General features: G+C 42.7%; 1 protein-coding gene across 1 annotated transcript in view; it reads right to left on the bottom strand.

Moving 5' to 3' along the window:
• Positions 1 to 13,607: 13,607 nt before the first annotated feature.
• The window catches only part of C3H3orf20 (chromosome 3 C3orf20 homolog), a 43,532-nt gene continuing 31,169 nt past the window's right edge, over positions 13,608 to 25,970 (bottom strand). Inside the window, exons 10-13 of the mRNA XM_063121615.1 lie at positions 23,335 to 23,539; positions 21,532 to 21,850; positions 20,837 to 20,944; positions 13,608 to 13,754 (exon numbers count right to left, since the gene is read on the bottom strand). Coding sequence (XP_062977685.1) covers positions 13,608 to 13,754; positions 20,837 to 20,944; positions 21,532 to 21,850; positions 23,335 to 23,539 — 779 coding nt within the window. The remainder of the gene's footprint in view (positions 13,755 to 20,836; positions 20,945 to 21,531; positions 21,851 to 23,334; positions 23,540 to 25,970) is intronic.

Raw genomic sequence — 25,970 nt, 5'->3', positions numbered from 1 at the left:
TATATATATAGAGAGAGAGAGAGAGAGAGAGAGAGAGAGAGAGAGAGAGAGAGAGAGTGTTAGGCCACCTTTTAGGGCCATGCCCTCCCAAGGCGACTTCCAGCATATAAAGCATAATACAGCATCAATATCACAACATATTAAAACACCATAAAACAGCCTCAGCCAATGTGTGGTCCTCCAGATACTTTGGACTACAACTCCTAGCATTCCTAACCAATGGCCATGCTAGCTGGGGCTGGTGGGAGTTGAAATCCAAAACATCTGGGGGTCACCAAGTTGAAGAACACTGCAAAAACATAATACAACAGTAAAGTCCAACTACAAGAAAATTATCAATAACAGCAGCAGCCCAGCATGATAGTATTAAAAATAGTTTACGACTACTTTAAAGCCACAGCATCCATTTTGGTTTAAGGCAATGGTTCTCAACTGTGGTTCCCTAGATGACAGACTACAGCTCATATCACCCCCAGATTTCCTGGCCTGTGGATGGGGATAAGGGGAGTTGTAGTCCAAAGGCATCTGACGACCCATGGTTGGAAAGTACTGGTCTAAGGATGGCACTTTGAAATAAACGGGACTTTGAGGATCTGAATCCATGGGGCCAGTTGAGATAGAAGTTCACAAATGTGGGGTCATGGCTATCAGTTGCAAGGCAGTAAGAGTAGGGCCGCCTTGAAGCTTCTGCCTGGCCATTGTGGGAGATTAGGGTCATTTCTACACCAGCCCAATAGTCCAGGCTGGTCACGGCTGTGTCCCTGTGCATCCAAATGACACACAGGGACTCCCAGGGGTGGCCGGGGGGGGGGGGGGGATGGGCACAGGTTTTCCCAGGGATAAAGGAACCCTGGGAAAACCCAGTTTTACCCATGGTCCTGGGAGCATCCCATGTACTGTGGGCAGTGTGGGCACCCGGCCCGGCTTCCATCCTCCCCTCGAGTAGCAGGGGTCAGCAGAGGGAAGAAGCCGGGCCAGGAGGAATGCAGGGGCATCGGGGGTGTGGAGGCAGCAGGGTCGGGGCATTCTTTTTTTACCTTAGCTTTTGCTGGAGCACAAGTGTACTCCAGCTCCTCTTCTTTCTTTCTTTCTTTTTTAAAAAGGTGGCTGCAACAGGCGCAATGCCCCTCTCCCCTTCCAGGACATTGCACTGCCATCTGGATGCCCTGGGACGATCCGGGATCGCCCCCCCCCCTCTACACCCTTACATGTAGAAAGGGCCTAGATAGAATTTTGGAGTGATCCAGCAGCGCTCTTCTTACCAAATTTAAATTGGCAGTCCCCATATATAGAGATTGCCAGATTTAATAGAGGACACATTCCCTGTACATTGAAGGGTTACAAAGTAGGTCAAATTTTATCCGCAACAGCAGTAATGATGGCAGAAGGGCCAATGGTTGAAATTCTTCCTTCTAAGCCATTGTGAACACCACAGAAGAAGCTCTTGACTCTATTTAATCTGGCAGCTCTGGTTCATGAAAGGCCTTGCCATTAACCCTAGCAACAACCTGCACTTGTGTTAGAAAGTACTCTCAGGTAAATTGTTCAGGCCCAAGACACATTACATATACTGTTCTCAAAGCATTTTCAAAGTGTTCTGCCCTGCTTGGTGTAGATCTGGCCTCAAACTCTGGACTTCCCCAGTTAAAGAGACATATACATAGACAGCAGAATCTTTGCTCAGAATTATATTTACTTCGCTCCTTTTTAAAAGGAGAAAGATTACAGCTGCGACCCATTTTCTTCCAGACTTGTGCTCCTGTGGTTGCAAGTTGCCTACCGAATGAAGGGAGAGGGATTGCATCTTGATCGAAAGAGACACCATTAATTTCTTTTTTTCTTATCCCTGCACAAAGTCTGAGGAAGATTTAGTTTACAATTGGGTTAGATAAGAACCAGCAGAAATCCCAGGGGGTCAGCAAAAGTAATTCACTCCTGTGACCCATCCTTCTTTAAAGCTCGAGGACCTCGTGTATAAAAGAAAATGCCTTTTGCCAAGGCAACTTCATTGGATGCTTAGTTAAGATTATGGGTATACAGGAGCATTCTTCACTCCCAGGGCCACCGGCAGTTCCCAGTCACCTCAAGTGCAGCTCTCCACCCCTGTCTCATTCAAACTCTCTTTCACACACACACACACACACACACACACACACACACACACACACACACACTTAACATGGGCTCCTTCTAGCTTTGCCTTGTCGTTTACTTTAGCGGTGGGCTGGCTGCTGCGATCTGGTCTACTAGAGGAAGCCTCAGGACACCCGCAGCTCATCACCTCTAAAGTATTGGCAAGTGGGTTGAGGAGAATGTAGGAGCAACCAGCCAATTAGCTGTGGTGGGTGAGGAGCCCCAAAGGCGAAGAGCACCATGATTGGCTAGCTACTGTGGTGCACCGCAGAAGTAGTGGAGAGGTAACTGAATGTGTGGGTGTGAGAGAGTAATATGGACTGGCACTGGGAGATTTTGCAGCACTGAGCAGAGTTCTCTCAGTGACGACGACAACAACAACATCCATCCCCATCCAATGCCCTAGAGTGAACCTACTGGAATTTGCCTGCCTGATGATTTGGGGACTGACTGATAAGGCCTTGCTTGGATGACATGGTAACTAAGCTCATCATTTTAATAGCTGGGCCAGCCTGAGGAGCAGAACTAGAGAGGGAAAGAGGGGCATTAGAACTGAAAGGAACTGTTATTCCAAGTTTGTTCAAATTTGTTGTGAGCTAGGTTTATTAGGAGGCTGATATGGTATTATTGTCCAACACTTATGAGGGTCCCTCATTATTATTATCATTATTATTTTAAAAAAAACAACCCTATATATCACCTCCCCTTATTTTATATCTTCTGTCTGAGGACAAAGAATTGTTTACAAATTCTATTATTATTATTATTATTATTATTATTATTATTATTATTATTATTATTATTATTATTGGTAAAAACAACAACCATTTCATACACTACCCGTTTGAATGCAGAACTCAGAAGTAAGTTACATCTGTTCAAATATGCAAACAGTGAAAAGGCTGTTTTTCATCCTCCCTTTCACCTTGCCACCTTCCTCTGCTTTTCAGTGAAAAACTCTCAGCTGCAATCTGCAGCTCAGCTCTAGCCTAAGCACACAGATTTGCATCTTGTGTCCCCCATTCTTCACACTGTTGTTTCCCTGTACTGTCCAAAGTTCAACTGTAAGCTCCTCAACTGTAAGACCTTTGCTTATATTTCTGTCTAAAATGCCATGCATATGTATGGTGCTATGCAAATACCAAATACTGCTTTTGGATCTTTATAGTGACTTCATACTGACATCTTATGTTCTCCCTAGTGATCATTCAGTAGTCAGGGACACTTATTTTCTGTAAGTCAAAAACAGACTTACAGAAGCAGGAAAGTCAGTTTTTCAAAGACTGGTATGAAGAGAATTGCTTATGCTACTGGATTGGGATTATCTTGTAACTTCATACCATTTGATTTAAAAACAAGGTCTGTTCTTAATTCAGTCTGGTGTATTGACTAAATATTAGTCTGGGAATTAGATTTCATGATTCTTAGTATAAAAGCAGTTGTGACAAATGTTGTAGGCTATAAAATTTCTGTTGTTCTTGTTACTGAACTTCTGTAATAGGATGGGAGATCTTTCGTAGGAAAGAAGAGATTCAGTAAAAGGTTCATATAGGACAACTGCAATAAGTCAGATTCAGGCCCCACAAACTTTAGCAATTTCCTAAGTATCTTCCTTTATGGCTGTTAGTCTTTACACTGTTCCTTGTCTCAAGATAAAGCAGCACAGCTTTACAAGAAGCCTAATTCTGAAAGGATGGTGTGAACGGAGGAAACTTCATTACAGGAAACTGGAATGATGGCTTTGCCTAATGAAGTGATCAGAAGAGCCCACCTGTGCACAGAGCTATTGTTATGGTCCAATGTTGGCTTGCAATTTTCTTGTATTAGCCATGTCCTCTTTCATTCTTAAACATTTTGGGGTGGAGCGGTAAACTGAACCATGAACCTGACTGCTTTCCAAAGCCCAGCAGGTTGTACTTGTAAAGTACTTTATATCGATAATACGTAGTGTGTGCTATGTATGTATATGAGAGAGAGAGAGAGAGAGAGAGAGAATGAGAATATCAGTGAATATAGTGTTCTGGTTGTATTGGCAACAAAACTGGCTAATATACATCAATTAGTAGAGTAAGAATTACAGGGTGAGGGTCCTTTCCTAATTTGGTGGAGTCTGGAGAATTATGCATTAATTCACATTTGCGCGCTCACACACCCTGCTTCTCTACTTCTGTTTCCAAAGCTGCTTTTTTAAAGGCATCCAGTGGGCTTTTGTTACGAGTGTATTTATATAACAGTGCTTTTCCACTCTGAGATTTCATTCTGCAATACTAGTTTAATGTTTCCATTCCTTTTAAAAAAACAAAAAAATAACCCCACTGAAATCTGATTTTAGGGCAATTGTTTTCCAAAGCCCTTGGGATGAGGTGAGTTAGAAATCCAACTAAGTAAAATACAGTTCTTGAAAAATGACCCCCAAGTAATACAGTGTGGGTAGAAAATAAGTCCCATAAGGAAAAAAAAGAGAGAACAATATGATTAACCCCCTCTAACTTATTCAACGTATATTTGAAAAGCTTTGGGCCATAGTCCTATCAATTTGCTTAAAGTCCAGTGGCACAACAGCAATTTAAGACTGCTGCCCCATGTTCAGAATCCATCCCTTTACACACACACACGAGCAAAACAGACATTATTTTAAAAGTGTGTCTAGCACCTATGTCTTCTTTTCATTTTTACTTGAGAGAAAGTGCAGGGGCCATGAACCAGAACTTAGAAGTCCCCTACCAACCCCTACACACACACACACACACACACACACACACACACACACACACACGGCCTAATATGAATCAGGACCCCTGCACCTACTCTACATCAGGCCGCCCTGTTTTCTTGGGGTCAGAGGCACATTTGTATTTTTGAGTGTCATGGTGGACATGGTTGGTCAGAGAACACTCATTTCCTAGAAACTGGTGAGACTAAAATAAACATAACTTGTCTAAGAACCTACGTACAAGGCAGAGATTAGGGCACAGCTCCAAAACTCAAAACCACTTTTTTGAACCCATATGGAAGTAGAGGTCGGCCCTTCACTTTGCAGCAAGTCAGCCTCCCAGTTAAAAAAAGTTTTTTTAAAAAATAATAATCTTAAGTAATAAAATTAAAATCAAGAGGAGCGGGGAGTCTGGCAGGTGCTAAGAGAGGTGTCTGTTGTCACAGAGGCCCTAGCTCTAGAGTAAAAATGAAAAAAGACATAGCTGCTAGACACACATTTAAAGTAATGTCTGTTCCCCCTCCCCTCACTCACAAACACATGCACCACTATCAAGTATAAGTGGCTGCATTAGGGGGCATGACGGATCCAGTCCCTATTCCCACTTGCACCAGAGGTGCATTCTGACTGTACCCGACATGTACTGAGATGAAAGCATCACTGCAATGGCATCAAAGGAAGATGCTTCTCTAGGCCTGGTGGTTTGGTCTAGGGCAGACCCTCATGCATTGCCCCCAAAAAGAGGAAATGCATCACTATGAGAGAGGACACTGATCTGCATAAAATTTGCATGTACTCATTTATAGGCATATGTGCAAATTTTAATAGAAATTCAATGCATCTCACTACAGTGGGGAAAACTGTGACCACGGGGTGAGCTGTGTGCCTGTTCAGTGTACTGTCCAGGTGCTAACAGGCAACTCCTGCTCTCCCAGCTTTTTATGGTTCTCTGTCTTTAAACTGGACTTGGACTTCAAACAACCCTTCAAACAGAGGACTGTCCTCTGGAAAGCAGGTCACATGGCCACCCTAGCGCAGCCCGACCATTGGTACAAGGAAGGAGCGAATAAGCTGTGCCTTCCTAGTGCTGCCAAGGTTCTCATACCAAATCCTATGATAGCAACCCATAGGACAGGCCTCAAACACTGTTTTATGTTTGGTGTTTTGAAAGGACAGAGGGGTTACGCAGGGGAACTCTGCAAAAGCAGTATCTGTTAGGGCTATTATATAAACTTCCAAACAGGCAGCAACAAAGGCCCAAATGTCTGGGGATCTGAACATGATTTACAGGCAGTTTCCATATTTCTCCCATTACTTGCTTTAATTCAAAAAGCATTTTAAGTATTAGCCAAGTTCCAGTGTGTGTCACCACACTCAATTATTCACAGCAATGGAGAGAGACATTGACCAACTGCACAAGCATTAATGCAATTTAGGAATAGGGACTGCTGGCTCCCCGATAATTTATTGCAGATGATTATGCAGACCAGGAGAAAGTCGAGGGCTTACTTACAATAAATGTACAATCCATAATCCACCACTAACTGAAACATACACTGCATATCCCCAGTTCCTTAGCCTCTTTGGGGTTCAAGGCCTTATTAGCAAGGTGATTTTTGATCTTCTTACATTCTGTTGTCCAAGACACTTAAAACACTCATTATCTCTCTTCCTATTGGACTATACAGATGTGCAGCAAGTGTGGGCATTAGTAGCCCCGAGCGGCGCTTTCTGCCCCATTACAATTTGATGCAGACATTTGCTCGAAGTCCACAACTCTCAAAAGTTCATTTTAAACTGGCTTCTGTCTTGCTTGCCAAAAAAGAAAATGTTTGAAAATGAGAGCTGAAAAACAGAGAACGTACCATGCAGCACCCAAATGTACGTTCTAAGCACGACTACATTTATATCCCTTTCTTAAAGGAAGTGTGTTGGAGTGAGGTCACGTCGGCTATATCACATGCCAGGCCTAGCAAATGCAGCAGGCAACATGATCAGGCAGTTGCCAATAGCCCTGTACTATCTCCTCCTCTTCCTCAGCCACTACACTGCTGCCCCTTCCTCCATCTGTGTTGCTGGTACTGCCTTCCCACTGTGTGATGGGATGTCCCACCCATCTGCTGATTGATGCTGTGCCTTATCCTACCCACTCAGATCCTGCTGTGAGTTTTCTTCCTGTCCAAGGGAAGAGAGGAAGGGGGTAATCTGGTTTGTAAGAGAGTAGACAGTTAATTCACTATCTCCTGACTATCTTGACTGGTGTAGCAGGAGTAACCTGCCCACTTGCCTCATAGAGAATAGTTCCTCTGCAAGAAGGAGGTTTAACCTTCTTCCCCCACCACACACATATGTTGTGGTCTCAACAAAACTCCCTCAGCCCCCGGATGCTATTTGTTCCAGAAAGAAAGCTGTCATTGGCTGGGATTACTTTTGCTAGGGTAGCAGTGGAGGTGGGATGTTTTTCTATTCTGACTATAGTCCAAATCAGTCACTTTAGACTCTCTAGCATTGCAGGAATCTTATATACTAATAGAGAACTCATTCTCTGGATATGGATCCTTACATAGCCAAAATGGCACCATCCACACACAAGAGACAGGTACTTCATTGGCTTCCAATTCACTTCAGAATCCAATATAAACTTCTCCTGTTGACCTACAAAGCTTTTCACTGTCTAGCTCCTTCCTATCTTTCCTCTCTCATCTCACACTATTCCCCTGCTCGTGCTCTTCGCTCCTCTGATGCCATGTTTCTCACCTGCCCAAGGGTCTCTACTTCCCTTGCTCGGCTTCGTCCATTTTCTTCTGCTGCCCCTTACGCCTAGAACGCTCTTCCAGAACATTTGAGAACTACAAGTTCAATCGCAGCTTTTAAAGCTCAGCTAAAAACTTTTCTTTTTCCTAAAGCTTTTAAAACTTGATTTTGTTCTGACTTTATACTGCTAGTTTTACCCTACCCTGTGCCTGTTTGGTGCATTCTCTTCCCCTCCTTATTGTTTTATTATGATTTTATTAGAATGTAAGCCTATGCGGCAGGGTCTTGCTATTTACTGCTTTACTCTGTACAGCACCATGTACATTGATGGTGCTATATAAATAAATAAATAAATAATAATAATAATAATAATAATAATAATAATAGTAGGAGGAGGAGGAGGTTCAGAAGAACTGCACTACAGAAAGAACAGAAACAGTACAGAAGTGCAGGGGGGGGAAAACTTTGTGGGGGTGAACCTAGGAGGGAACCGCACCCCCACCCCAAAATCAGGTAGGTCTTAGGAGGGCACTCCACCCTAAACAACCGAGTCAGGACTGCACATGGATTGCTGCCAAGTCAATTGATGGGGGTGGGTGGGAATGGATGGAAAGTGTGGGTGGGTGGGTGAGTATGGGGTCGAAGAGGACATGGCTGGCTGAAACCCTGCACAGGAGCACTGCACATTCTGGCATTTTGTTGCTGGTCCTACTTGCTTGCCTATTTATCTTCTGACAAAGTGCTTGTGTGTGCACCTTCCTCTCACTCCTACGATCTCTCTTGTTTTAACAAGATGTATATTGATTATTCCCCATAAAGACTTAGCAATCCAGTCAGAGGACAGGATGTGGAATGTGTTTGTTTGTTTTTAATTTGTTTTTAAAATGTCCTCCTCGTCACAAATTCAACCACCTTCAGCTTTTCCTGAAAGCTGATGCCAGAGATTTGCGAGGCTGACCTTTGAACGGACAGACTTTCCTTTTGACCGCTTTCTAGCATTCCTTTGCCATGTCGAATGCATCCTACTTGACAGGCCGTCATCCCACTTTCCTGCCCCCAACCCCAGGCAGTCCGCCGTGGCAGGCACAGAAAGAAACACAGCTGCTGTGATTTCATATGTCTGTGAGTCACTGGTTGGACTGAGACCGTTGCCCTGCTTAGCGTAAGCTGTACTATTACAAATAGTGTTCACTCCATAGGATTCACAAGAGGCTAAGTTGTCGACCTTATTCTCACCCTTCTTAGTTTCTGGATGTGATCATTTGGCTTGTTTTTTTTTAAAAAAATATGTTACCCCTTTCCTTGACTGATCACGCACCTGCAGTTATTTTTGATCTGCAACTCAACAAAAATGTTCACTGCCAGAAAAAAGTTTGACATGAACAAAAGTTAAGACCTGCTTGTCATGCGTTGTTGCTCTCTCATTGCCAATTCTTCCTCACTAATGCCTATACAAAAGAAGAAAGTGCAGTTGGCCATGCCCTTCTCTATTTTCACATGTTTTCCCAAATGGATGCCAATTCCTCTGTGTTCATTGTTCTCTTTTCCCAGTCGTTAGTATTTCTGGTCTTCTCTCATTTAAACTAACTGATCTCCTACAGGAATTCCTTCTGCTCTCCCTGCTGTTGGTTCCCCATTCTTCTCCCAAGAGTTCCGCATAGGTGGGATCAATGCCACTGATCCGAGGGCACCATTTTAACAGGTAGCTCCCAATACCTGGCTACAGCAAGGGATTAATTCAAGCCAACAGAGGAGAAGGTGGAAACCCATGAAACAGACACCACACTTTGTTATGAGCCATCCACGTGAGCAAAACATAACCAGACACACCTTTATGAATAGATGCCTTGAGTAGGCATGGGGGAGAAATTAGTTTGCACCTAATTTTGCACTTTCGAATCAGTATGCAATCAGAAAGTCTGTTATGCTTCAAAATTCATACTTCTCTGAATTTTGCAATGGAGTTCAACAATAAAGTTTCCATTAGAGGAAACTGCATTCAAAACATATAGATTAGTGAAAGTGATGTTCAAAATGCATTGTATTAGAAAATGTCTTGCAAAAATGTATTTTTTAAAGCAAAACTGCACACAAAAATGAATGCGCACAAAAATGCATATGTGTTTCCATTCCAACATAAAGAACCCTCAAAGTTCGGGAGGACAAATCAAACTTAGGAATGGAAAAATGAGACGAAGACAGAAACCAAAATAGACAAGTTGTCCATCCCTGGTCTTAAGAAGGAGGAGTTGAAAGTATATTTGAAAAATAAAGCATATAGTTAAACTATGCAATTCACTATCACAAGATGTTGCAATGGCCACCAATTTGGATGGCTTTAAAAGGTGTTTGGATAAATCTCTGGAGGAGAAGGCTATCAATGGCTACTAGTCCTGATGGCTAAGTGCAATCTGCAGTATCAGAGGCAGTAAGCTTGTATACACTAATTGTTGGGGAACATGGGTGGGAGGGTACTGTTGCACTGTGTCCTGCTTGTTGTTCCCTGGTCACCAGCTGGTTGGCCCGTGTGTGAACAGAGTGCTGGACTAGATGGACCCTTGGTCTGATCCAGCAGGGCTCTTCTTACTTTCTTTAGGATGTACTATATGGCTGACCTGAGACCCTCGCCAAGCTTCATCTGGCCCATTTTTAGTTAATATTGCAGAATAAAGTTCTAAAGAATGGGGAATGGTGTTGGTGTTGAGATTGTTTCATGAAGTGTCTATATAGCGAGAGCTACCCATAAAGTTTTCTGAAGCAAGAGACCCCTGTTCTACAAGGGCCAAGGTGGTCTAAAATAATAGATAGTAGATCCCTTAAAATAAAGGATGTCTAGAAAAACTACCGCTTCGTTAATATATAGCCAAGATTTGATAGTGTCACATGGATGGCTTATCTGAATATATTAACTTTTAGAGATGGGATCAGACTGGTCAATGCATTTTTTATATAAAGTCAATCAAGCAAATAGGAACTTGTTCTTACAATCTCATGAAAGAAGCCATGATGGCATCTGTTTATGACCTTGGAAAACGTTGCAGCGAGAACACCAAATCCCACTTCCCTTCCTTCTGCATTCAGATTATTTTGCAGAGAGTACCAATCCTTGCAAACAGTATACACAAATACTTCCCGATTTCCCCTCTTATCTTTACTTTATCCTCCAGTGAATGTCAGTAAGCTCACAAGCAAGCTCCAGTGACGCATAAAGAGCTTCCTTGTCTCCCCAGTTCACACAGAAACATCTTGTTATCAGCAGGCGGAAGGGTCAATTCCTACAGCCCACAAGCCCCAATCTGGCAAAAATTAGTCATGACTAAATTCCCCTGAAAGCAATGGATTGGGACACACGTGACTTAATGTGAGCCCCATTTCTTTCAATGGGACTTAACTTTTGCTGGACTGTGCCAGCTGCTTTTAAAGACTGTGGGATGTCTGGCACTTTTTTCTGTGTTTTATGGGTTAGTCATACCTGGGTATACCCATTGAAATTGAATGGGACTTAGACTAACATCGAATACAACCCTATGCAAAGACACCTATTACCATAAAGTTTGCAATACACTAAGATCGCCCTTACTTTCTAAGTAGAACGTAACAGTGGTGCCTCGTGGCTAAGAGCTGAAATCTATCACCCATCAAATTCCTACACACAATGAGTTTCTAACAGTGAAAGAATCCACAGCCCTTACTATAGCAACCTGACACCCTACTGTAGTTCAAGTCCAATGGCAACTAGTTTATGGGCTGGAGGGAAGCACAGAATGAACTCGTGCTCTTCCCAGATATCAGTGTCGCCACAGTAATAGAGGCCCTAGCCCACTTGAACGTGACTGCAGAGAATACCACAAGCACAAACAGCCATTAGTCACCCATGGCAAATGGTTTACCAGACTGTACTAGAGATGATACTATATCCATCCACTGAAGCCATGCTTTGAACGGGCTTTCTTCCCCCATTCAACTAAGCTCCTAAAAACAGACAGTAAATCTTGTTCAGTGCTACATTGGCTGTGAATGGGGCCCACATGACACAATACACGCCTAAGAACAGTGCTGGCAGACGGCTATAGCCTCTCACTGCTGCTGGATAATTGGGGCTGTGGGGGGCTGGATCTACACTACTGCTTTAAAGCGCTTTATAACAGTTTTATAGCACTTTAAAGCGCTTTATAACTGTTATAAAGCGCTTTAAAGCAGTAGTGTAGATCCTGCCTAGGTATAGGTAGAAAAAAATCAGTGAGGGTGTGTGTGACATTGTCAATTCAACAAAAAATTGAGCACATTTGGGGAGCATGCAGCAGTTTGATCCATTTGTCCATTTTGTTCTGTTGCCACAACTTGGGGAGTATGGACTTGGAATACAGAGTAGGACAGTGGAGGAGGGAATAATTAAGGTTGTGCAAAATGTTTTCCAGATAACCTTTTTGGCACATTCCTGGGGATGGGGTGGTGGTGGTAAAAGGGCTGGAGAGGAAAAAGGGCTGGAGAGAAACAACCAATGTCTTTTGGGGTATTTTTGCAGGCAGAGGACTTATTTTTTTTAAAAAAAAAAGCAAAGAGACAAGAATGCAGCCGAGGGTTCTATGAGTACCTAGGAGACCCCCAAAACACTCCCCCCCAAGGTCTCCTGCCTCTCCTGATTTTGTTATTTCTTTATTTATTCCTTTTGTCGACAAACTCCAGCTTCCAACCACCCAGCTGTCTTTCTTTCTTTTCGTCAGAATGCCTCAGGGCTCCATGTGGGCCTAAAGGCATTATTAGAAAAGGAAAAGGGCAGGATAACTGGAGTGCAGGTGCTTTTTATCCCGGTGTACCCAGGAAAACTGCCTCTTTAAAGAAAAAGAAGAGGGGAGAAAGAAAAAGGGACCCACCTGCTACCTGGTAAGGTTGGGAGGCTGCTGGGGAAGGCACTGGGAAGTTCCTTCCCCAGGCAGGACATGGAATAATGGGCTCAAGTTACAGGAAGCCAGATTCCAGCTGGACATCAGGAAAAACTTCCTGACTGTTAGAGCAGTACAACAATGGAATCAGTTGCCTGGTGAGGTTGTGGGCTCTCCCACACTAGAGGCCTTCAAGTGGCAGCTGGACAACCATCTGTCAGGGATGCTTTAGGGTGGATTCCTGCATTGAGCGGGGGGTTGGACTCGATGGCCTTATAGGCCCCTTCCAACTCTACTATTCTGTGATTCTATGATTCTAAGTGCTGAAAATACTTCGCTTTCTTTAGCAATAAGAACCAAAGGCAATCGAAGCTGCCATGGCTCAGGTAAATCCAATTGTGAATGCATATTTTAAATGTGGGTCTTCCAAAATACTGATGGGATTTGAACTTGTTTCATGTTTAAAAACCATTTGGCTCTGGTGAGTTATGTCATGGAAAATGTTCTATATCCCTAAGTCCTACGCTAGTGAAAAAGAAAACACTGAAGATGCTCTTTCCATATAACAGTGAGTGATGGACTGATATAGAACATTACACGAAAGGTAATTTCTTTCAGGAGAAGCTCCAATAGCCTCAAAAATAGAGCTATACTGAGGTTTTGGTAAGATGCAGATTTTTGGAAGTAAAATAAATTGATTAAAAGCCAGATGATTAAGCAATTAAAATTAAATGATTTATCATTTAGCAGCCCTAATTTTAAGGAACCTGAAATGTTGCAAGGAAGAATATGTTGTTCAACCCCCTTTTTTAAACCATTCCTCTTGTTCAGCCTTCCCCAACCAGGTGCCCTCCAGATGCCCCCATTGGCTATTGATGGGAGCCGTAGTCCAATACATCCAGAAAGCACCAGTTTGGGGCATGGGGCAGGCTACTCTAGCTACATGCTTGGTACCTACAACAGCTCGCAGTGAATTTATGGACGAACCATTCTTCTCATAATACAGCTCAGCCTTGGACACTTTGTACTACTTTGTCCAGTTCATGTTGCAAACACAGACCTCCACATGACATCGCCTCCCCTCTCCCCCATCCCCATCTTTCCCTTCCTCTGCACTTCCTGTTTTACCTAAATTTGAAACTCTGTGGCAGGAAGTGGCCCATCTTGTAGTCAAGGCAAGCTTGGTTGATCTGCTTCAGCAGGTCCCTCTTGCTGTAGCTGTATCCGTTGAAAACACAGCCCCCGAAGAGTAGCTTCCCTCCAGCGTACATCTGTTGACAAACAGGCAGGAAGGAGGGGGACAAAAATGCTTTGCAATAAAAAACAATAAAACCGAGTTCCAAGGCTTGGACCAAATGGTTTCCTTTTCCTGTTTTGCAGAGCAGTCTTAAATGTTTTCACCCAGACATGAGAGACTTGACGGCTACACACACACACTTCCTGCACATCTCTTAACACTACTGATGCTAAAGAAAATGCCATTCACTTTGCAGAAGCAGAAAGACCTCCAGTCCTGCAGCTTGATTGTTGAAAGTCTTATATACAGTGCCTTTGGCAGGCAGTGCTTGTCCACAAAACACAAGACATTTCTACCCCGCTTTTTAAAAACAACAACAGTGTAAATTCCCGTGTTTCTGTATTTCAGGATTCTGTGCCAGAAATCTAGGCAGGAGCATCAAATCAATTTTCTGTACACATCTGTGGCTGCAGCAAAGTTCAAAGGTACATTCTTGGATATACTGAAGACTGGACAGCCAAAAAACATGTATTTTTAAAGCCTTGGTTGTGGATACGTGTACATATGTGGTGGGGGTGCAGGGGTTATACTTAATAAGAGTTCCAGCAAGGCAAGGCAAAGAGTTACTTCCCTCGCCCCAAAGGACTTGCATCTCTATACAAAGGAGTATCTATTTTTTTGCTTCCCTCAGGCCGTTCCAATGGGACTTACTCCCAGGCGCGTGTGTGTACAGGATTGCAACTATGTATTCCAAAAAGTTGTGCAGTGTGGTATGCGATGTATGAAGAATCACGCAAATAGATTGCTCTCAAACAAATACACAGCACAACTGCAAACAGCAACCTAAGTTAAAGAACAGGGCCAACAATCAGTTTGTGATACAGTACAATCCTCTCACACACCTGAACCACCTCAGTTTTCATCTGGGAGAATTGTTTGTTTGAAAGCAATTGGGCAGAGCCTTGGCTCTGTGAAAGAAACTATCCTTTGAGAGTGTCCCTACTTCACTACAGTTCCATTCTAGGGATATAAATAAATATATATGTACAATTTTACATCAGAGGTGGGCAAGTTGTGGCCCTCCAGATGTTTGGGGCTACAATTCGCATCCGCCTTAGCCACCATGGGCAGTGGTGATGAATGATGGGAGTTGTAGGCCAAAACATCTGGGTAGGAACAAGTTGCCAACCTGTTTTATAGCCTTAGTAAAATTTTGTCTTGCCCAATACAATTCATATCAGAAGACAAACTTTATTACTTTATAGCAGGAATGCCCTGTGTGCCAAATCTAACTCACAGGATTTTTATGTGGCCCTCTGTGCCTACAGCTATAATAGACTCAACACCATAAAATGAATGCATGTAGGTCAGGGTGGAGCCTGACACAATGCTGAAGCCACCACGCCTACATTCATTTTACCCCTTATGATCATCTGTAAGGTAGTGGCCCTCGAATTAAGACAGAAGGGTTTTGGGTATGTGCAAAGTTAAATAAAAAGATAAGTGGAATAGCAAGAGTAGGCGGTGTGGCTGGATGGGGAGCTCAGGGAGTGGGAGGACGTGAGGTCAGCATAATGGGGGAGAGGCTGGGGCAGGTGTATGTATTCTCAGGATGGTAAGGTGGAGACTGCAAAGGCAACGCATAGGGTGGAGGGCCATAGAAGCAGGCACAAGGGCCAGGAGAAGGAAGTAGGTGGAGATGCTCAGGAAAACAAGGTGGGACCCAGAAAGAATGAAGCATGTGGGTGGAGGGCGAGGGGAGGGGAGGATATGTGATCACCAGGGGGGTGGGACAGAGGGACTCGGAAACTGTAAGGGTCTTGCTCATCGGAAATGGGTAGCTGGCAGCCACAAGCTCGTTTGATTTAGGGTTGCTTCCATGCAAGGAACAAAGAGTTCATTATGAAGCCAAAGGTCTCCGGCTGCCTCATCATAACTTGCAATCTGCTCTGTGCAGAACTTTGCCAGTTCAGAGAATCAGCAGTTCCCTCTAGTGGGCGACAGCTTCAAATGCTATAGACAACGAGCTGCAACGAGCTGCCCTTCCACAGCATCTCACAGGAGGCACAGTGGGTTTTTTTTTTTTTTTTGGAAAGCTTGAAAGCCACCTTTGCACAGGCAGTAATGAATATGCACAAGGTATTTCCTGTATATTATCATCATCATCATCATCATCATCATCATCAATATTTATATACTGCTCCATATCTAAAATAGATTCCAGAGTAGTGCACATAGGAATGAAACAGAAAAAAAAAAAGATTAAAAACATTAAAATTGTTCAACTTAAAACAAAGGACCAATAAAAACAGTGGCTGGAGAAATGTCTATATCCTCATGACTATGAGCAATCAGTTTGTTACAAATGCAGTTTCCTGAAAAGGGTTTTTTTTTTTTTGGTATATTAAGCAGAAAAAGGGACAAGCAAAGAAGGTGAATGTTCACCTAAGCCAAAGAACACTTGTCCTGTTACAATTGTCAGCACAGTTACAGGGCTTTGTTTGGCACCTACTATCCCAGGGGTTCTTGCATGAACAGATTGTCTAGACCCATTTCAATCGGGCTTCTGGACTGGTTTTGGGACGAAGACAGCTTTGGTTGCCTTAGTAAGTGATCCATACTGGGATCTAGAGAGGGGGAGCATGTTTCTGTTGGTTCTGCTGAGCTTCTCAGCAGCATTCAATATCATCGACCATGGCATCCTTTCGGACCACCTGGTGTTGCTAGCCATAGGAGGTAGCATCTTGCGATAGTTTCAGCTCTTCCCCAGGGGTTGGTTTCAGAAGGTGATGTTGTGGGACTCCTGTTTTATACCGTAGCTATTTATGCAGAGAATGCCCCACAGGCATCTACTGTGCCCCCCCCCCCATATTGTTTAAGATCTACATGGAGGTGCCGGGAGAGATTTTCTGGAGATTTGCAGTGCTTTGTCAGTAGTGTGCCGATGACACACGGCTCTATTTCTCCTTTTTATCTATTACTCTTGAAGTTCTGAAACAGTACCTGGAGACTATGATAGGCCTGTTGAAGACTGATAAACTGAAGCTGAATCCAGACAAGATAGAAGTGCTCCTGGCCGAGAGGGAGATGGATTCTGCGGGTGCTCTTTGATTCTGCCTTCCATATGGATACCCAAGTGGTGATGGTGACCAGAAGCACCTTTGCCTAGTTTAAACTGGTACGCCAGACTTGGCTATGGTAACAGATGCCTTAGTTACATGGAGAACAGATTACTGCAATGCTCTACATAGCTACCTTAGAAAAGTCTTCAGGGCTTTCAATTGGTCCAGAATGAAGCAACAAGGATGTTAGTGGGTTCTCACCCATAGAACCATACAACTATTCTGAAACTGCTCTGCTGATTGCCAATTTGTTTCCAGGCACAATTCAAAGAGTTGGCGATGGCCTTTAAAACCCTAAATGGCTTGGATCCGAGATACATAAGGGACTGCCTTCTCCCACACCACTCTGCCCACTGCCTGAGATTGGGGTGGGTGGGTCTTCTTTGACTCCCATTTATGGGCTTGGCTCATTTAACTGGAATGAGAGTGAGGGCTTTCTCAGTGGCGGCACCCAAACTGTGGAACACCTTGGCCCATGAAGGTGAGGTGCCACCCTGTCTTATTGTCTTCTGCCAGTTAGTGAAGACTTTGTTATTCCAACAGGCATTTGCCTTGCTGAAAAGTTGATGTTTCATCTAAAGATCTTGTTTTAACTGTGCTGCCTGTCTCTATCTTATTGTCTTTTATTATATCCTGTCTGGATATTGGGGTTTTATTGTGAAATTTTGATCTTATTTGTTAGAAACAATCTTGGGTGATATATACTTATAATAATAAAAAATATCTTACCCGCCTCTGTCTCTGGATTGAGGCGGGGAACAACATTGAATACAAAAATACAAAGTACATAAAACTGATTAAAACATATTAGAAAGATGAGATAAAAATGCATATATAAATGAACAAACAGCTGCAACAAAAACCTGACTTTGGAGCTCTTTGAAGGTTGAGCTAAAGCTCCATGAATTAACTATAACATTCCTTCTTGCATTTGGAACTTCCTCCGGAGAGGGCTTGTGATGCCATTTAGAGTGGGGACGGGAGCTGCCCTGTGCTATCATGCCTCAGGGAAACATCTTTCTCTCTAGCCAATTGCTTTCTCTGCATCAGTAATATCGCTGTCGTCACATTATGAATTATCAAAATCAGGAAAAAATGGTCACAAACAAGTGTTGCTCAGTGGGGACCAAGACTTTAGGTAGTGCAGAATTACATCTCCCCGCACCGCGCTACTGAAATGGCACCTTTTGCTTTAGTTACTGATTTTATGCAAGTGGGTTGTTTTTATCATTTTGGCTTTGGAATTTTTTTGGTACAGCTAACTGTTTTGTGTTACCTCTAGAGGGGAGAAAAGCAGGTTAGAGTTTACAAGTAAGTAAAAAAAAAATTCATGCAAAACTAGACTAAGGCTGCTATCTCACACAAACTTGCCTGGGAGTAAGCCCTAAGGAACACAATGTGACTTATTTCCAATTAATGTATTTCCAAGTGTTTCAGGTGGTAAGTTAACTTCTACCACTGTTGACAACTGAAATGGCCTTCTAATTCTGAATAATTGCTTTTGCTGCGCTAGTGGCTACTCCATCAGCCTAGGACAGATGGGCTATGTAATCGCCAGAGCTGATCAAGCAGTTGTTGACTAAAGATCAAGGGGCAGGTGCCATAGATTCTGCAAAATCAGCCCCAACGAACCTTGTGTTTGCATCTAGTTCAGCTAATGTGGTTCAGTTTGGGACTTTCAGAAAAATCCCCTTGTGTTGCAGTTTTACTCCCAAAGCAGCACTGTCTGAGCATTTTGGTTACCTTGTAATTTCTTTATGTAGCCTTTGGTGGAACGATTTATTAAACCCCTGAATGTCAAAGTTATCCAGGAAGACGGACTCATTAATTAGGACTTTCTTTGTGGTGGCACCCCAGTTGCGGAATACTCTCCCCTTGGAGGCCCAACTGGCACCAACGCTGGCTTCATTTCAATGCCAAGTTAAAACATGGCTTTTTATTAAAGCCTTTGAAGGCTAAAATTCTCCAAGGCTGCACATTGTTTTATAATAATTCTGATTGCTTTTAAACTTTTCTACTGGTTTTAGTTTGTTAATGGTTTAATACATTTTTAGCTGTACATATTTGTTTTTACATTGTTCTGATTTTATCTGTACACTGCCCTGTGATCCCAGTGATATAGGGCTGGATACAAATGTTTTAATAAATAATAATTAATTAATTAATTAATTAGCACTCATTAATTAGCCTCTGTGTAATGTAGTAGCATTGACAATGGAAAGCCCATGCATACATAGACCATGAACAAAGGCTGTACTCCTTATAAATGGTTTTACTGCTCTTTCAGGTTGGAGGAACAAATGTAAGTGCATGGTATATTCAAGAAGTCTTTGATGTGAAAATGTTCTAATTGATGTTAGCAGTAGAAGGAAGAAGATGATCTACATATAACTGGTCTCCTAAGTCACATCACAGTCCTGGTTTTGCCCCCAGCATGCATACCAAGATCGCCATCTAAGCATTCCATGTATGGTTCTTCGTATGAAGACTGCTTGCAAGAATACAAGGACCCTCTTTATTCTTGCATTTTTGGAGGAGCAAATTCTTTGGCTGTGTCTGGTATAAAAAAGTCATGTTTCCCGGAAATAGTTACAGATACCAACAAAGGGAACCCCATGGTGCTGCCTGGCACCAATTCATCCAATTATTATACAGGTTATTATTGGCTCACGTCACATATAGTATTATGTCTGCAGTTCTAAGCACGCTTACTTGGAATAACCCACATTTACTTCCAAGCAGACATGGACAGGATCAAAGCTTGTGTGGTGTGGGGGAAAGGTCAGCCAATGGATTCTGGTGTGCTGAAGGGAATGAATAATAACACCAGAACCCTTAGAAGCTCTGGACTTGTCTGCTCAGTGTGTTACACTTCCACATTCAGGAGTTTACAAGCATTTAAAAGAGCTGTATCAGAACACAGAAAGGCTTTCATTAGAAGTCTCTGTTTTATCTGACTCGGCGCCTCTGTCAAGGAGCCCGAATAAAAACATCTCACATGTGCCAAGGCTTCTAAGACAGAGCAATATATTCCAGGCATAACTAGAGTGAGAGACCCAGCCATTCAACACAGCAGTAGACTTTCTGCACAAAACGTGATATATCTATATATACGGAGAAGGCCTTCTTCTCTTGGTGCCTCCATTTCTTTTCTTTGTCTTTTTAAAGTCATGATGTTGGTTTCACAGGGCAGGTAAATAAGATTTTGAGTGTCATCAGATGGGGGTGGAGGTGGTTTGTATTTCCTTACTGTCACTTTTCCCCTGCTTCTGTCCCACGATACTTCTTCTTTCTTCACACAGGCCCATTCAGAGGGCATTTGTACTGCACTGCTTTTCCAGCACAAAGCTGGAAATGGCGGCACATTTTGCTCCCCCCCCAAATAATAATAATAATAATAATAATAATAATAATAATAATAATAATAATAATAATAATAATAATGGGTTTACCGAGGTCTTATTTGTGGCGGAAAATAGACCAGAAGGAGCAGGAGACACGTAAAGTGCCCTCTCCCTGCCTGCCATGGTCCCAAGAGTGCACAGGCTTCCCCACTAATGCTATTTATAACAACAGACATGCACGTTAATTACAGTCACACAATTAACCTTATGTCAAGTTTGGCCCTTAGGCAATATTTGCTAAAGTGCACAGTTCTGGATAAAACTTAACTCCAAAATGCTTCACATCATCTTGCTATGTCTTTTGTTAGAATGTACTGGGGCTTCCAGAGTTTGATGCTGATGGGCCACTTTCTGGCCAGGAACCTTTTTCTCTGCCTGTTAACATAATGAAGCCTCCCAGATGTATTAGACTGCAACTCCCATCATTCCCAGCCAGCAAAGCCATTAGGAATGATTAGAGTTGCAGTCCCAAATGCATCTGGAGAGTACTAGACTGGGGAAAGCTGGCATGATAAAGGAAAAACTTCCATCGTGTTGATGAACCAAAGGTGCTAATTGGCATTACAAAAAGAAAATGATCAGATACTTACCACCACCATGCCAGGAACGACACCGTGTTTCTGCACCAGAAGCGGAGGCGTTTGGTTCAGAGGGCTCTCAAGGTCATATTTCAGGAAGCGGTAGGGATCGTGTTTGCACTGGAAAGGGAGTAAGTCGTTCTGTCAGTGTATTGGAAAGGACTTCTGTTCTAACCAATCCAATGTACATCATGTTTCTGATGCTATAAAAGACAATCTAATGGAGAAACTAAATGACCCCAGCTCCATCAGGCAGGCAGATGAACAGAAGATAGCCAGGGGTCTTCCCTTAGCACAGGGGTGAAGTATGTTTAGGACCACAAATGTATCTGTTTCTAGAGGAGGGACAGGGACCGGGACTTAGGCAGAGAACAGATGGTCACTCAGCCATTGGAAGGCCTCAGTCTGCCTTGAGCTTCTGTTCACATATTTTCAAGTTTCACTTATTTACAGTAGCCAGATGATTTAGAAACCTGCTTTTCAAAACAAAGAAAAGAACAGGGAGATGACAGGAATTCTGCACCAGATATCAAATTCCATGTTCATGCAATGCAAACACAGCTGCATAATCACACAGCTCTTATGTGTTTAGTGGGTAGCAAATACTACACCCAAACAATTCCACAATGTAGCAGCAACCATTACCAGGCAGGCAAGAAGAATGCACTTGCCTTGGGGAACACGCTGAGTGCCAAAATTAAGCTTACTTGAATACAAGGGGAGGGACGGCCATGCTGCATTTGTATGTACATCTTTTCGATGGACCACTCAAAGAAGGGGGAGTAGGTATGGCTTTGAGGTGACAGCACACAGATCACGATGACTTGATGGGGATCTCTTCGGGCAGAGATAAACTTTTCAAACTCCAAGTCAGTAATTAACGGGAGTTTCACCACACACTTGCAGCATACACTATCAGTGTCTTTGGTCAAAACTTTGCGTAGCATAACTGGACAGTCCGTAGGAGAAGATGCCCAGGTCTCCGATGCAAGAATTGTATCTTGAGCCGAGATCTCTGTTTTGGTTCTGTGTGAAGCATGGGGTGTGAGAGAAAGAGAGGGAAATGGAAAGTTAAATAAATACGAGTCATGAATAGAAGAATCATAGTCATAGGATTTTGATGAGACAGAAATAGCCTTGTTATAATTATCTGCACTCAAGTCTCCTCTCATTTGGGATTACTGCAATGTGTTATGTATGTGGCTGAAAACTTCAGTTTATCCCAAACTGGGTAAGAAGATTGTTAATTGGCTGATGTGACCATATTATGCTAGAACTTGGACATGTACCTGCCTGGACCTTAAGATCATCCACAGGGGTCCTTCTCCATGAGCCCCTGCCGAAGGAAGTGAGGCAGGTGGCTACTAGGAGGAGGGCTTTCTCCGCTGTGGCACCCCGGCTGTGGAATGAACTCCTCAGAGAGGTTCGCGTCTACAGTGAATTCCTTCCGTCACCAGCTGAACACCTTTTTTATTTTCTCAGTATTTTAACACCTAATTTAACTCAAATTTAAACTTTGCTGTTTTACTTCCAAATTTTAATCTATATCAACCTCTGCTGTGCGGTTTTATCCTGGTTGTGCTTTTTATATTGTATTTTGTATTTGTGTTTTTAGACTGTTGTTTGTTTTATTATGCTTTTCATGGTTTTAATTTTTGTGAACCGCCCAGAGAGCTTCAGCTATTGGGTGGTATAAAAATGAAATAAATAAATAAATAAATAAATAAATAAATAAATAATAATTTTCCATCTGCACTGGCTGCCAGTCTGATTCCAGACACAATTTAAAGCTCTGAAGGGCTTGGGATCAGGTGACTTAAAGAATTGCCCCTCCTGACCCTAAGATCATCTTCTCTGGGTACCCCACCAAATGTGGTATTTCTGTGGGCCATTTCTGTGGTGGTGCCTCAGTTGTGGAATGCCCTCCTCAGAGAAGCTCACCTGGCCCCTATGTTGTGGTCCTTTCAGCTCCAAGTGAAGACCATTTCATTTTCCCAGGCATTTTAAATTTTAAGACCTTTTAGTGCCACTCTTCTGCTGTATTAATATTTTGCTGTTGCTGGTCTTATTTATTTTAGTTTTATGCTGCAGTTAGTTTTGCTCAGTTCGACGTCTTCTTCTTGGTTTAGTTTAATATTTTTAAATGTTTTAGTTAACCACACATAGAATATTTGTTATGGGGAGCTTCACAAATACTGCAACTAAATAAATAAAGTTATTGTGTTTATATTACCCTTCAATCATATTCCCAGGGTTGCTTAAAAAACAATAAAATGATTAAAATGTAAACACAAATCAAATAAGCCAAAATCCACTATTTATGTCACCCCATAGCATCTACCATCTAAGGCACCTGTCCCACTCTGCCTAATGGCAGGACCAGCCCTATGTGACCTATTCCAGTGTTTATTTTACAAGGGTTATATTTGAATCCTGCTGACCCACATGGTTAGTCTAGCTTCCCTGTAGAAAATAATGCTTCCACACACCGCAAATATAAACCCACTAACCGTGAGGCGGGCCTTTGCATTCCCTTGAAACTGACAGTGCTCCGTGCACGTGGTAGTTTAACACGTTTCCCTTTTGCTTCTGGAACTGATACATGGGTGTCTTCTCTTTGTTTCCGATCCCAGGCCTGAAATGGTGACTCCTTCATCAAAAACTTCACTTGCTTTGAAGAATGAAAGCCAATTGGATATTCTATACAACAAATTCCTGTCAGATAAAGAATGGTCAGTTATTTCATAAAGTTAGATTATAAAGTGCCATGGAAATTATTGATAAACAGTATTAATGTTAATTTTACTCATGCAAGAGATTGCTCCTTATGGAATATCCTTCAGCTCAGGACTTTCTGACCTTTGAGTGACAATATCCGGTGGTATTTATTATAAACTCAACAAGCAGTAAAATAGGGACATTGCTTTACCTGGGACCTGTAACAGGTAAGAGAGGGGCATGCAGACCTTTACATCCACATAGAGACATACAGAAAATGCATGGACACACCCGCTTGTCACGCTCATAGGCTGCCTTGCCTTTAGCATAATTGAGAAAGGGCCTTACATGTGCCCAGCTGTACGTGCATAGGCCTTCCAGTCTGGAACCTTGACCCAGTCAAGGTTCACAATTGCAACAACGGGTGGTGTATACATGGAGGGCCCTTTCTAGCTTAGGGTGACCATATGACCAGATTTGCCAGGATTTGCCCGGGTTTTTGATGGCAAATCCAGGAGGGGGGAGGGGAAATCCAGATTTTTTTTCCAAAGAGCAGCTAAAATGGGAATTAACAAAAATGCTTATAACTCCGTCATTTTTTAAGATAAAGACATGAAACTTTGCACCATGAAAGGATTTAGGTAGAGCTTTAGCCACAACAAATTTGAAACAGATCCGTTCATCCATTGAACTTTTAGGAATTTTTTAAAAATTGAGGTTTTAAAATTATTAATTTTTAAACTGTCATTTTTAAAGATAAAGAGCTGAAAGTTGGCACCATGATAGCTTTTAGGTAGAGCTTTAGCCATACCAAATTTGAAACAGATCTGGGGCCAGTAGCAAACCTTGTTAACAACAACAACAGCTTGCAATGAGTGAAGATACAGTCAGAAAAGATATTTGAAGGAAGGGGAGAATGTAACACACAGAGTATAGCCAAAGCTTCAAAGTACAGCAAAACCTAGGAAAGTAGGAGTGAGTGAAGTTAATTTCAGATACATTGAAACTCTCACTTGTTCTCTATTTCAGTGATTTTAACATTAAGATGTTATGTAGAACAGATTTGTCTTAAATGTGTGCTGTAAAATCAGACATGTGACCAAGGCTATGTTCGGGTGGGCACGCCCCCTTGGTGCTGGACATACCATGTTGTCCTCCTTTTTGGTTTCCAAAATATGGTCACCCTATTCTAGCTAAGGCTGAATATGTGGCTGCATCAGCATTGTGGGGCGTGTCACAATCCTGCTGTCCCTCCACGTTCCCACTGAGCTTGTGGCGGGACAAATGCATCCGGTTTTTGTCCCTAGTCAATAAGGACAGTCAGGAGGCTTCTCTACATTAAGAAAAAATTGCACAGCCTTACCAGGTCTTCGTCTTCCGGAGTCTTTGTGGATTTACAATGGGCATAATACATGTGCTTCCCATCCCCTTGTTTTTGTCCAGTTCCTTTGTGGGCACATTCCATATGTTTCATTTATACAGCCAGTAGATCATGCTGCACGATGTCTACAATATTGTGCGATTCTTGAATTACACCACCTTTTGCATGGCGTTTTTGTTTGTTTGTTTTTGTTTTGTTACTGCATTTTTGGCAATTTATCAAATGGCGGAATAAATCTAAAATGGCGCTCCGAAAGTTGCCGACGTTGCGAAAAGGACCCTTGAAAATCCATGAGTGAACAATCACGAGCGCATGATAAACGCTGTGTGTAAAAATGCCCATGGTGCATGATTCTTATGAATGCAAAGAGGATAGGGACAAACAACAAAAAGTGTTCACCTTCAAGAACATTCAGAGGGCTGGTCACTCTTACAGTCAGAACGCTGGATGATTTGAATGTTGTTCTGATCCAGTACAGCAATGCTTATGTCCACACGACTCATTTACTGGTTTTTAACCTTTACACCATCAATTGGGGGGGGCGGAGCTTGGCAGCCATGGCGGTGGCAGGTTTCTTCTGAGGCTCTGAGCGGCGTTGCCGGAAAAAGCAATTATCTATTTTCTAATGGGCATAAATCTTTGAGCAAACGACAGGAAATGATTATAAAAGCTATCGGAGCTGGAAAGTGTTGAGAAGAGCCGATGGGATGAGGTGAGCTTGACGGAATGTCTTTATAAACTGCAGAGGCGAAACCGAAAGTAACATGATTGATGTCGCAGTTTGAAAAGAAAGAACTTATGCTTGTTAGACGTTGATCTGATTTACAGCGATCCTCACTTCTCATCCTTTATCTTAAGTTGGAAAGATTGAAATACTGGCTTTGAAGTTGTTTGCTGTAATCTTTGTAAAGTGGAAAGTGGAAGCTGTTTGCGGTGTGCCGAGAAGGGGGGGGGGTGAAGGGGAAGAAACAGCATTCTGTGAGGGAGATGTGGGATTTTGAGAAACTGTGAATGATTGGATCTGATCCCCTCTAGTGAATGCTGTTG

This window comes from Elgaria multicarinata, chromosome 3, assembly GCF_023053635.1.
Source record: "Elgaria multicarinata webbii isolate HBS135686 ecotype San Diego chromosome 3, rElgMul1.1.pri, whole genome shotgun sequence".
Classification (NCBI taxonomy): Eukaryota; Metazoa; Chordata; class Lepidosauria; order Squamata; family Anguidae; genus Elgaria; species Elgaria multicarinata.
Note: the sequence above shows the minus strand (reverse complement) of the source record. Positions and strands in the feature narration are given on the sequence as shown.